The sequence below is a fragment of the Marmota marmota genome, unplaced genomic scaffold, assembly GCF_001458135.2.
Source record: "Marmota marmota marmota unplaced genomic scaffold, marMar, whole genome shotgun sequence".
Classification (NCBI taxonomy): Eukaryota; Metazoa; Chordata; class Mammalia; order Rodentia; family Sciuridae; genus Marmota; species Marmota marmota.
Window position 1 is genome coordinate 13,445,657 of NW_026000185.1, and position 12,139 is coordinate 13,457,795.

Sequence of the window (12,139 nt, forward strand, 5' to 3'; positions counted from 1 at the left end):
CTGCTGCCCTGCACGACTTGGGTGGAATGTTCTTTGCATTACTCTGTTCCATGTGTGCTATTGGCATCTTCCCTTACCCTCCTCCCCAGTCTCTTCCTTCCTCTGTTCCTCCTAATGTTTGAGCAAAATCTGAACTAGTATTCTCAGGCAAAGAGTCTCAGACTCTTACATAAAGCTTTGGCTTGCATGTGAGAGGTCAACCGTCCATTTTAAATAAGTTGGCTTATCCACACTAAATATTACCTTGCAATGGCCAGTTGGTTTTTATTTCTGTAAACCGCCAACTGAAATAAAATTTAAGAATATTTCATTCATAGAAAAAGAAATGATATCACAAACTGCAATGAAGCATGGCATTTGAGGATTTTTATTCCCCTTCCCTTTAGAGTACCAAGCTGAGCTGCCTCCCTTTCCAAAAGGATATGAAGTCAAACAAGAGCCTGAAATTACTGTGAGTATGACCCCGGCCTCATGCTAAATAGAAGGCTCTTAAATGAGACTAGTACTGAGGGCTGGGGAAGGTCAGACGGTGTCATGAGTTAGGAGGTGAGAAGGAGATGGTGGACTGAAGCTAGAATCAGAAACTTGAGGCCAGTTACTAATGGTGTGACCTAAGCATCACATAACCTCTTTCAGACTTTGCTTCTGCACTTATTAAATGGGACAGATAATCCTCAACTAACAGGGCATCTGTGGGGCTCAGATGAGATCCTGGAGGAGAAAGGCCTTCACTGTGGATCCAACAGCCTGTCTGTGTTGGGGACAAGTTCCTCTGCATTCCAGGGTAGGGCAGATGCAGAGTAAAAGGACAGGGAGCCAGGAGGGAGGCCCTTAGAAACATACCTTGGAATTAAATATGCACAATGAATTTGAAAATTTTAAAAACATTTGCAGAGATGAAGGGACTTGTACAGGGTCACAGGGATGGAATCAAAACCTGTCTGTAGACTCATAGCTTCAATTATAGCCACCTCTGACAGAGTTTTTGTGTCTAAAAATCACATTTTGTGAGTGTTCCTTTTTCATAGCATCATGTTTTTGCTCTATGGATGCAATTCTTTCTCAAGTGTTTGTGCAGATTCTGCATCATATAACCTCTTGTTCCTGGATTATTTGTCTTTATTCCAGGTTCAATTGTGCTCTTTTAGATCTTAACCTTTTGCCTTTTATCCTGTTGCTTTTCTTGATCTGTATAGAGATAGTTGAATATTTATTTAAAATCACCACTTTAAATAAGTGAGTTGATTTTTCTGTATTGCTGGTATTTTAGGGTTCTCCAGAGAGACACAACCAATAAGAGAATATAAATAGATAGACAGACAGACAGACAACCAATAGGAGACGATACATAGATAGATGAAGGAAGGGTCTTTTTTAGAGGAATTGACTCACACATGATTATGGAGGCTGAGAAAAAGCCATGGGCAAGTTGGAAAACCAGAGAAATCAGCAGTGTGGTTTGGTCAAGTCCAAGGTCAAAGGCCTAAGAATGGCATGGCGGGCACTGGTGCAAGTCCCAGATGCCTACATCCAAGGAAAAGGACATCCTGGCTGAGAGAAAATTCACCTTCCCTCCACCGCTCTCTTCCAGCTAGGCCCCCAGCCAATTGGATCCTGACCATCCACACTGGGGATTACCTCCCCGCTCAGTCCTCCACTCGGCCACTGATCTCCAGAAACACCCTCACAGACACGCCCAGAAATAATGCTTCACCAGCTGTGTCAGTCCAGTCGGCATGGAAAATTAAACATGTAGGTTTGTTTTCTGGATGGGTCTCTTCTTTGAATAGAAAAACTGACCAGATGCTTGTGAGGAGTGTTGTCCACGTGAAGACTATTCAGGGTGAGCAGGCAGTCATTGGGCCAGGAGCACTTCATATAAATAAATAAGAGAAAGGCCTATCAACAACTGAAAAAAAAGAAAGGATTCAGCTTCCACTGTTGACATGCATTGACTTCCCTCCCCTCCGTCCCCAGGTTTCGCCCCTGGAGGAACCGGTTTCCCACGGCTTCAACATAGAGCACTATTTCCTACCCCCGCCTTTCACCAGGGTCTCACATATACCCTGTCCTCTAAAGATCTCAGAAACTGTTGATCCAAAAACATGTGAGTAAGGAAGTGGGTTTCCTTCTTTTATAGTTTGGGGTTTAGAACATTACAAAACCATAGAGTGGGGATAGGAGTGGTCCCTAGACCTCAGGGAGACTGCATAAATAAAAGACTGTTGTTGTTTTAATTCTTATTTTTTTTTTAAAAAAAGAGAGTGGAGAGAGAATTTTTTTAATATTTATTTTTTAGCTTTTCGGTGGACACAACATCTTTGTTTGTATGTGGTGCTGAGGATCGAACCCGGGCCGCACGCATGCCAGACGAGCGCGCTACCGCTTGAGCCACATCCTCAGCCCCTTAATTCTTATTTTTAAGAGGAGTATCCTCACTGAGTGTGGTGGTGCATGCCTATAATCCTAGCAATTCAGGAGGCTGGAGGCTGGAGGATCACAAGTTGAAGGCCAGCCTTAGCAAGACCCTGTCTCAAAAAAAGAAAATTTAAAAAATGAAAGGACTGGGGATGCAGCTCAGCAGTAAAGGGCTCCTGGATTCAATCTCCATTACCAAAAAAAGAGGAAGTATTATCATCTTTCTGCTGATTTAACTTTAAGGTTAAAATGCAGTAGAGATAATAATAAACCACACTCCGATTCTACCTTACCTACAAAGAACAAAAAGAGGAGCAAACAAATGCAAGAAGTAGAAGAAAATGTCGTGGTGCCTTCCTTGAGTGCAGACTGCAGCTGCTCCTCGGGCCTCCCTGCGGACTGTGTGCCGACCACCACCTCCATTCCCATGGCCCTGGGGCCCTTTCCAGTTTGCTCCCACCCCCAGTTCTCCTGTGGCCACAGTTCCTACTGCACTCCTCTTGCTTATGTCCCTCTGCTCCTCTGGCCACACTGGGCTCCTGGCTGTGTTACTGCCTGCAGCCATAACAAGCTGGGGGCCTGCCCTGGTGTGGGACCCACCTACATCCTTGGCAGACTACGGAGGCTCACAGGGACATTTTAAGCTTCTCTAGTAATGCAGTCAGATTCCATGGTCTGGAGCAGATGTCACACTGAAGGGCGAGTTAGTGATGGACAGTACCTTTTTATGGTCTAAAAATTTCTCCCAGGTGGGTGTGGGCAGTTTGGGATTTGCAGTGGAAATTTTGTTGTTGTTCACTCTAGGTTCCCCCAGAAAATATCTGGAAACCTACATCTTTCCAATCCTGCTTCCTGGGATGACTAGCCTCCTTCACCAGGCAAAGAAGGAAAAGTGTTTGGAGGTCAGTTGTTTGGTGGGTGGCTCTAATTTTAAATCCTCAATAATTCATTTTAATCAAATGGCAGCCCATGATCTCTGTGCCATCCAGTTGTTATTCTCCAGATGATCCCTTGGGGTGGGAAAGCCTGTGTTTGGGTCACTTACCCAAGGCCAGCCACGACAGCTAGTTGTGCACATAGCACACGCCAGCGGCTGTCTGGCCCCTGTGGCTCCTGAGCGCTTCTCCACCCTGCCTGCCGCCCCTGCCTGCTCTGGTCCCCTGCAGTGTAGCACTTACCAGGTTTCCTGGGACTTCCTGTTTATTGTATGCACTGATTAAAGCTCTTCTTACCTCCCTTTTGGCTCTGGGTTGATCTGCCCCCTCCCACTTCTCCCTATTCCTCTACTTGGGGCCACCTGTTGTCACTACCAGGAGAGGCCTGGAATGCACTGGGGGCCCAATAGATGTGGGTCTTTATCACCCTGCAGCAGCCTATATGGGTGGATCATCTGATCTGGGCGAATCCCTGCCTAGATACCCTCAGGCGTGGCCTCTGCTCTGCAGGTCACTGGGTACTTTGGGCTTGCATGTTTCCTGCATAGTTCAGGGTCTGCAGTTTTGTGTAACAACACACAGAGACTGTAGAGGAACAGCAACATTTGCTGTTGCCCAGGTTCCTGCTCTGCACCAGGACCCCGCTCGGTGCTTCACCCCTTGTTATTTCACTCAGCTGTCAACACAGCCCTGTGGGGTTCCCTCTGCCATCCCTGTGTGCACTCTGCAGATGCGGAAAGAGGGGCACAGAGGTTTGAAATATGATCGAGGGCTAATGGCAAACTAGGATTCAAATCCAAATGAAATGATTCAAAATGACACTAAAAATGTTGGCCTGATTCCAGTGAATGCACAACTGATGTGACACATCCTGTGGTCTGTAAAACCAGTCGGAGTTCACGGCTTCACCTGAGTAGTTGCCCTGTAGCCTGGGTTCCCTCTCTGAGAACTGTGTCCTGCCCTGAGAGACAGTTTTTGTGTGTTTGATTCTCCTTTAGCAAAGTCTTAATGTATACTGCCCCTCTGGCCTCCGAAGTGCCCCATTGCCTGCCACTTGATCCCCTCCGTGTGACATTCCTCCTCACAGGCCTCCCCATAACAGTTGCGATTTACTTGAGGCAGAAATGGATTATGAGGCACTGGTCAGAATTTGAGTAGCCTACTGTGCTGGTCAGCTGTCACTGTAATGAAATACCTGTGATAATCAACTTATAAAAAGAAGAGGTTTATTCTGGGCCAGAGTTTGGAGGTCCCAGCCCATGGTACATTGGCCCTACTGCTTTGGGTCTGTGGCAGGATAACACATCACTGTGGGAGCATATGGTGGGACAGAACCACTCGTATCGCCAGCCAGGGAGGAAGGAGAGAGAGGGAAAGGCTGGAATCCCATGGTCCCCTCAAGGGCACACCGCCCATCACCTGCAATCACCCGCTAGCCCCTACCACCTCCCAGGAGCACACTGTGGGGACCAGGCCCTTAACACCTGGCTCTGGGAGACACTCAGCACCCAACTCTGGCACACATTTATGAAGGAGGAGTGTGGGCGCACCCTGCTGTTGAACAGTGGGCCCAGAACCCCCAGCCTGGCTTCCGAGGCCCTCTCTTCTGTCCCCCTCCCTTCCTTCATCTCCTGGTCTCCTTCCCCAGCTGCCGCAGTGTGGCTGGGCACAAATAACCGAGCCGCCACAAAGCCTTGTAGATTCAAACAGCAACTCTTTATTCCCCAACTCTCACCGGCACTGCACACACCACACGGGAACACACTCCCTCCACCGGGCTCCGTCCAATCTCTCCGAACCCCCGAGAGAACTCCAAAGTAGCGGGCGCCCCAGGCAGCAAGAGCCGCCCTATTGCCCGACAGTAAAGGTCAAATATACAATTCAATCAATCCAGCATCACAGCAATTATATACAGCTTAACTCAAATCATCATCTCAATGGTTCCCTGGTGTCACCTTACAAACATTCCCTCGGCAAATGCCAGGCATCATTCTGACTGGGCCATGGCACTCAACACCCAGCACCCCCTCCAGACAGGCAGAACCGCTCTGGGCTCTCTGGGTCAGCCCCCACCTCATGGCCTCTCTGCATATGTTCCTTCTTTTTTTAGAAAAAAATCCTTGGGCTCCTCTTCTCGGCATAGTTAAGCTCTACTTGCCTTTCAAGTGCACCCCGACACCCTGTTAGGCCCAAACAGAAGGAATTGACCCCAGCACTCAGACTTCAGAGCACTTTCATCTGTTCCTCATTTTATGGTAAATGAAGACATTCTTAATATACATATACTTAATGTTATCCATGCCTGTCTTCCTCAATATTTTAAGTGATCTGAGGATAAATTCTGTCTCGGATTTATTTTTATGCTCTCCTCAGTGCTTGGATCATTCCACCCAATGCCTGGTAGGTGGTGAACGTAGAGTTGGCGCTTGATAAACATTGAATAAGTGAGCGTATGGTCAGACGACAGGACAGTGGCATTGTCACCCTGTCTTGACCCAAACCCTGGTCTCTTCTTTCTGGAAGGCTGTTCTGTTGGACTCATCCCTGGAGGACTGAGGGAGGAAGCAGACATCTGCCTACTTCATGGGGGGGGGGGGCTGGGGCAGGACCCTGCTTGCATCAATTTTGCAATTAATGAGTCAAGTGGGCCTTGGTTTCCAGCATAGTGATTGAGAGCAAGACTCCGGAGTCAAAGTCACTAATATTTTTTCCTTTTTTTTTTTTTGTTATTGTTGTTTTTATGTGTGTATGGTTTTTGTATGTGGGTGCGTGTGTTGAGGGGGTTGTTTGTTTTGTTTGTTTAGAGTAATGGGGTTTGAACCCAGGGGTGTTCTACTACTGAGCTTTATCCCAAGACCTTTTTAAGTTTTTTAAAATTTTGAGCTGGGCACAGTGACACATGCCTATAATCCCAGTGACTCGGGAAACCAAGGCAGTAGGATGGCAGGTTCAAGGCCAGCCTCAGCAACTTAGGGAGGCCCTTAAGCAACTTAGACCATGTTTCAAAATTTTACAAAGTAAAAAAGGGCTGGGGATGTAGCTCAGTAGTAAAGTGCCCTGGGTTCAATCCCCAGTACAAAAAAAAAAAAAAAAAATTTTTTTTTTTTTTTTTAAATTTTGAGACAGAATCTTCGTAAATTGCTGAGACTGGTCTCGGGCTAGTGATCTTCCTGTCTCTGCCTCTGGAGTTGCTGCGATTATAGGCATGGCTGAGGATCAAACCCTGTGCCTTGCACATGCTAGGCAAGTGCTCTACCACTGAGCCACAACCCCAGCACCCCCACCCACCCACATGACCTAAGTTTGAAATCCACCTCCATCCAAGCTGGCTGCACAGCCTAAGGAAAGTATTTCATCCCTCTGAGCCACTGCCATTTCTGTATATGCAAAATGAGGATCATCTCAGAACTTGCTTATGGGTTCACTGCAAAAGAGATAAGACAGCCCCTTCAACGTGCATAGGACGGACCTAGAAAAATAAGAACTTGACAAATGTTAACTTGTTACTTATTATTAGTTTTTATGTGCTGCTGGTGTCCCCCAGGTCGGATGGGTTACACCTGTTACCTGAGTGGCCTGGGTCTTGTTCCCTGGTCAATTGGAGGCCTGATTCAGCCCTGGTTCCCATCTTCCAGAAAAAAGCATCCAGTCCTAAAGTGATTTTATGAGGAAGGTGTATTTTCTTGATAACTTCCTGAGGATGCTAGCAAGAGGATTTTGTTTGCACCTGTCAAGCAATACTTCATTAATCCTTTCTAGAAGCATTTCTGCCCTCTCTGGACACCCCCTCCCCAAACAGCTGCTGTAGACCCCTTCTGAATCCGGAATAAGTCTGTACTTGCACGCCCTCGGCTTGCACGCCCTCTATGCAAAGCTAACTAACGCCCAGCACCCCACTTGCTCTCCTCCAGTAAGGTGCAGGTCGACTGTGGGAGACCAACCTTGTACGTGACTGAGTCACACTCCCCGGCTGGGTGCTGAGGCGCTCAGTCGAAGAAATGTGGCAGAGCTTTCCCCACCCTTCTTGGGTTCGAGGGTTGGTGTCTCGTGCCTGGGTGTGTCTTGCTACAGCCCCATGGGTGGAGCTACGCTCACCTGTTCCTTTGTAATATAACCCCTTGCCCTGTTTAGGATAGAATCTTCCATGGAAGTGCCTTGTGTGTGTCCCCTTCTCTTACTGTGCCCTTGGGTTGGCCTACCCAGGTGTCAGTCAGCCTGCTGACAGTGGACATCATGAAGATAGACTCAGCCCCCTGAAACCTGACCCCCTGCCTCATTTGAATAGCTTCTCCTCAATAAAAGGGGTCAGCGCGTGCTCTCTCTTCCTGCGGACCCTTAAGGTCAGAAGAGCCGTCACAGCGACCCCAAAGAAAAAGGTATTTGTGTCTCTTGTGTGGTTATTTTGTGCAGCCCAGTTAGCCCAGTTTACCTGGAGTGACCCCTGAGCCTTTTAGTCAGGAAAACAGAAACCCAGCAGTCGACTGCTGGGCGTGGTAGTGCACACCTGTAATCCTGCGGGTCAGGAGGCTGAAGCAGGAGCATAGCAAGTTCAAAGCCAGCCTCAGAAATTTAGCAGGCACTAAGCGACTAACTCAGTGAGGCCCTGTCTCTAAATAAAATGCAAAAATAGGGCTGGGGATGTGGCTCAGTGGTCCAGTGCCCCTGAGTTCAATCCCCACTGCCCCGCCCCCAAATGCAGTTCAACCATCATCCACAGCTTTTGTGGGTGGGAGCAGGTGCAGGAGCTTCACCTCAGCCCAGCTGAGACAGGACTGTAAAGACTTCTCAGAAAAGTTTAGTATTTTTGTTTGTTTTATTTAGTGGCAGGGTCTCACTGAGTTACTAAGTGCTGAGGCTGGCTTTGAACTCGAGATCCTCCTTCCTCAACCTCCTGAGCTGCTGGGATTACAGGTGTGTGCCACCGCCACCCGGCTGTTTGTTTGCTTTTGTGGAACTGGGAATTGAACCCAGAGTCTTGCGCACATGCCAGGCAAGTGCTCTGCCACTGAACTATACCCCATGTCAGAAAAGTTGAGTTGTTGTTGTTGAGAGGAGGGATTGAACCCAGGGGTGGTTTGCCCCTGAGCCAAGACCTTACCACCTCCCTGCTTTTTTAAAATTTTGAGACAGGGTCTCCCTAGGTTGCTTAGGGCTCACTAAATTGCTGAGACTGGCCTTGAACTTACGATCCTCCTATTTCAGCCTCCTGAGTTGCACCACTGCACCCTACAAAAGTTGAGTTTTGACGCACAGGTCTGATGAATTCAAGTCTAGGGAAACCTTGGTCCCTTCTCTTTCTACTGACTTGCTACTACAGACCTGGTTGTCCCTTGTGAACCAGGAAACACCACAATGGTCAGTTCCCCTATTTTCATTAACATAAGAGGACACTCAGCTGAAGCAGTATGACCAGAAAAAGCTGGTGAAATAAATGGCAGCAATCCCAATACTGACTATCCAGGTAATAGCTCTCCTCACCTTGCTTGACAACCGCTGCGATAACTGAAAGAGATAATATCAAAAGTCAGATAAGCCGCCTTATCTGTCAGCATTGGTCCAAATATCGCCTCATTTCTTCCTTAGAATAACCTCTTCCACCAATTCCTTTATGGAGTAAAGCTGAAACTCAGAGGTTGATTATGACCCAAGGTCACCCAGCCAGGGAGCTGTGGAGGGCATCTCCAGATGACCCCGGAGCCTGGACTTTCATCCCTCCCAATACAGGGGAGTTGGTGGCTGTCCTCTAAATAGCTTCCATAAATACTGATTTTTTTCCCCACTGTTCATAGCTGCATTCTGGAGAATGATTGCTACTTGGTTTTGGTTCTAAAACCCAGTTGGTTTCTGTGCTCGCTTCGGCAGCAAATATACTAAAATCCAGACTGCTTCTTCTTCTCAGCTATTGTTCACTTGCTCACTTGGCCACTTACTTAATTCCTGCACACCATTCCTACCCAGCCTTCCCCCTGGACATGTGCTGCTGTCCAGTACAGGCGGCTGGAGCGGGAGTGAGGACAGAGGGGTTAGAGAGCAGGCCCCTCAGCAGGGCCCTGCCATCGTTAGATGGCTTTGTCTCCCTGGCTTCTAAATGAGGGAGACCAGACTTCTCATGAGTCACATTCCAGTGACCTTATTGCTTTTTCTTATCTTCTTGTTGACCAAAGTGTATTCAGTGTGCTGTGCCTTTTATTAAACAAAGGATTAAAACAATACAACATAAACTTTGATTGTAAACATGTGAAGAATAACTACAAGCAGTGAACTCACTGGGGTTTAGTACCATTCAACAACAAATATTCACGAAGCCCTACTGTGTGCTGACCAGGGGGCCAAGGCCTTGGGGTCACAGGGGACAAGACAGGCCCTGTCCTCCACAGAACTAGATTAGTAGTACAGTCTTTGACAGGTGAAAAACAATGAGGAACTAGGTTTTTTTTTTCCTCTCCCATTTATGAGTTCTTTTTTTTCTCCTCAGAAACAAGAACATATGAGGACAAATGGCACGAGTGTCCCTGAGGCTGGGAATTCATCTCTAGACCCTGGGGCAGCTATTCCACTGTGCAGCCTTTATTCCGATTTATTCAGCCATTATTCTAATTTATACCCCTTCAGGGGCACAAAATCAACTAGAAAGGCAGTAATTAAGATTTTACATTGAAGGCTGCATGTCTAATGTTTGCCCATAAATAATTTTATAATGAGGGGACTAGAAACAGTTTCCAGCCCCCCGGCAGTGATAAAGTGCTTTTAAAGAATCCAAGAAATTTCTATTTGTATTAGAGATTAATGAGGCATCCTCATGCCAACTCATATTTCATCTCTGACACCCCACAGATGAGCTGCTGCCGAGACTAAATGAAAACAGTCCAACATCAAATGCTGCGTGGTGCTTGAATGAGCTTTAAGGTTTAAAGTGTCTAATGAGTGAACAAGGAAGATAGGAAATGTGGGTTCTTGAAACTGTTAACTTGCAAAAACTGATAAACTCTCAAGGCAGGTGGGCACACTGGGGTTCAAAACCCTGCTCTTCCACTTCCTTACAGGGTGGCCTTAGGTAACCTGAGTCTCAGTCTCTCCTCTATTAAAGGCACGGCAGAGCTGCTCCTGTTATCAGGAGGGAGAGGCAGTATTGGAAAATGCTCCCAGCCTCTCCAGTGAAGCTAAGTTCCGTCTGTGCCAGAAAGCTGTTTTCTGAGTGCCACAAATACGCAAGGTGGATGAATTACTGTTAACTTTTTTCCATTTCCTGACTTAGGCATTCTTGATTAAATCTGATTCCCTTCGTTTTTCTCCCTTGGTCATGTAGTCTTTTGTGTTTTTGTGTTTTTTTAAGACCTGAAAATTACATTATTGCCACCTCAACATTTGTCAGGCCCAAGTGGAACTCCTGTTATTCAGATCCGCACGACAGATTTGCATTTTCTCCATTCAGCTGTTCCTCACATCCTGTCATTGGGAATAGATGCTTAAACTGCATGATAACTGGCCTCCAACCAAAATTACACAACTGGAACATTCTTATCTGTCACCAGCCACCAGACTTGCATCCAAATAGCTCGTAAACAGCGGCATAATTCATTGTTTTGGGGGGCCATTCAAATATCTTGAAATAGCATTTACAGTAGGTCATTCAAAAATAATTGCTAATTTGAATTTTGCCCTTAAAATGTTGACTTCTAGTTATCTATATTTGCTTTTCTTATTTTCTGCTTTATTCTGTAATATAGCCCTTAAAGTGCCTGGAACAGAGTAGCAACTCAATAAATGCTTCTGAATGAATATGATTCTTCATATGTCAGGGTCTTCTTTGAAGAGAGCAAGTTACAGAGTATTCTGTGGAGGTCAGTTTGCCTTGGCCACTAGATGAAGAGGTGATTCCTTAACTGGACCTGCAGTGTTTGGATCTGCTGCCTCTAGAGGGAGGTAAAGGATGGGATGCTGCCCGGGTCTGTAGGACCCTGGTACTAGAGCCAGGCCTGAGAAAATCCCCACAGAGGAAGGGGCCTCATAGCCAATGGAGAGCCAGAGGGTTGAGCGAGAGGTTGGAATTCAAGAATAGCAGTTGCCAGCACTTCCCCAAAACTGTCCTCCATGCCAGATCTTGCTCTAAGCACTTTAACCATAGGAAATTATTAAATCCTCCTTAAGTCACTGGGGCTGGATACTGTTATCACCATCCTATAGGCTTGGGCTGAGCAGCACCAAGGGGAAGCAAGAAGCTCAGGTCCACAGCTATGAAGAGGCAGAGCCAAGATTCAAACCAAGCAGACTGGCTCCGGAGCCTAGGAGTCTGACCACTGACCAGCATCCCTGGTTGTTCTGAGAGCTTGCCAGGAGCAGAGACCAGACTCTGATATGAAAGATGGGCCTGGAGGCCATAGAGAAGGGGAGGGAGAAGCTAGGAAGCCCTTTATCTAGGTTGTCCTGTGAGTACCTTGAAACTCCAAGGAAGACCAAGGAGAACAGAGCCTAGAAAGACAGCAAGAGACAGCATGTAATTACTATAGCACAGGGCACTTGGCCATTTACACACATGCTTTCTGTGTGTATTAGTCCATTTTCTGTTACTATAATAAAATACCTGAGGCTGGATAACTTGTTAAGAAAGAGGTTTATTTTAACTCACAGTTGTGGAGGCTGAAAGTCCAAACAGCATGGTGCCAGCTCTGGTGAGGGCTCCCTAGCTGCATCGTATGATAAGTGGCATCCTAGTGGGAGCTCATGCAAAAGGGAGAGAGCACATGACAAGATAGGATGCCTGAGAGTGGGAGGATCCAGTCTTACTC

The 12,139-nt window shown here is 46.9% G+C and overlaps 1 protein-coding gene across 1 annotated transcript in view; it reads left to right on the forward strand.

Annotated features, from left to right (window-relative positions):
* Window positions 1-310: 310 nt before the first annotated feature.
* The window catches only part of Iqck (IQ motif containing K), a 112,449-nt gene continuing 100,620 nt past the window's right edge, over window positions 311-12,139 (forward strand). Inside the window, exons 1-4 of the mRNA XM_048789590.1 lie at window positions 311-451; window positions 1,596-1,752; window positions 1,978-2,107; window positions 3,223-3,320. Coding sequence (XP_048645547.1) covers window positions 423-451; window positions 1,596-1,752; window positions 1,978-2,107; window positions 3,223-3,320 — 414 coding nt within the window. The 5' untranslated portion in view covers window positions 311-422. The remainder of the gene's footprint in view (window positions 452-1,595; window positions 1,753-1,977; window positions 2,108-3,222; window positions 3,321-12,139) is intronic.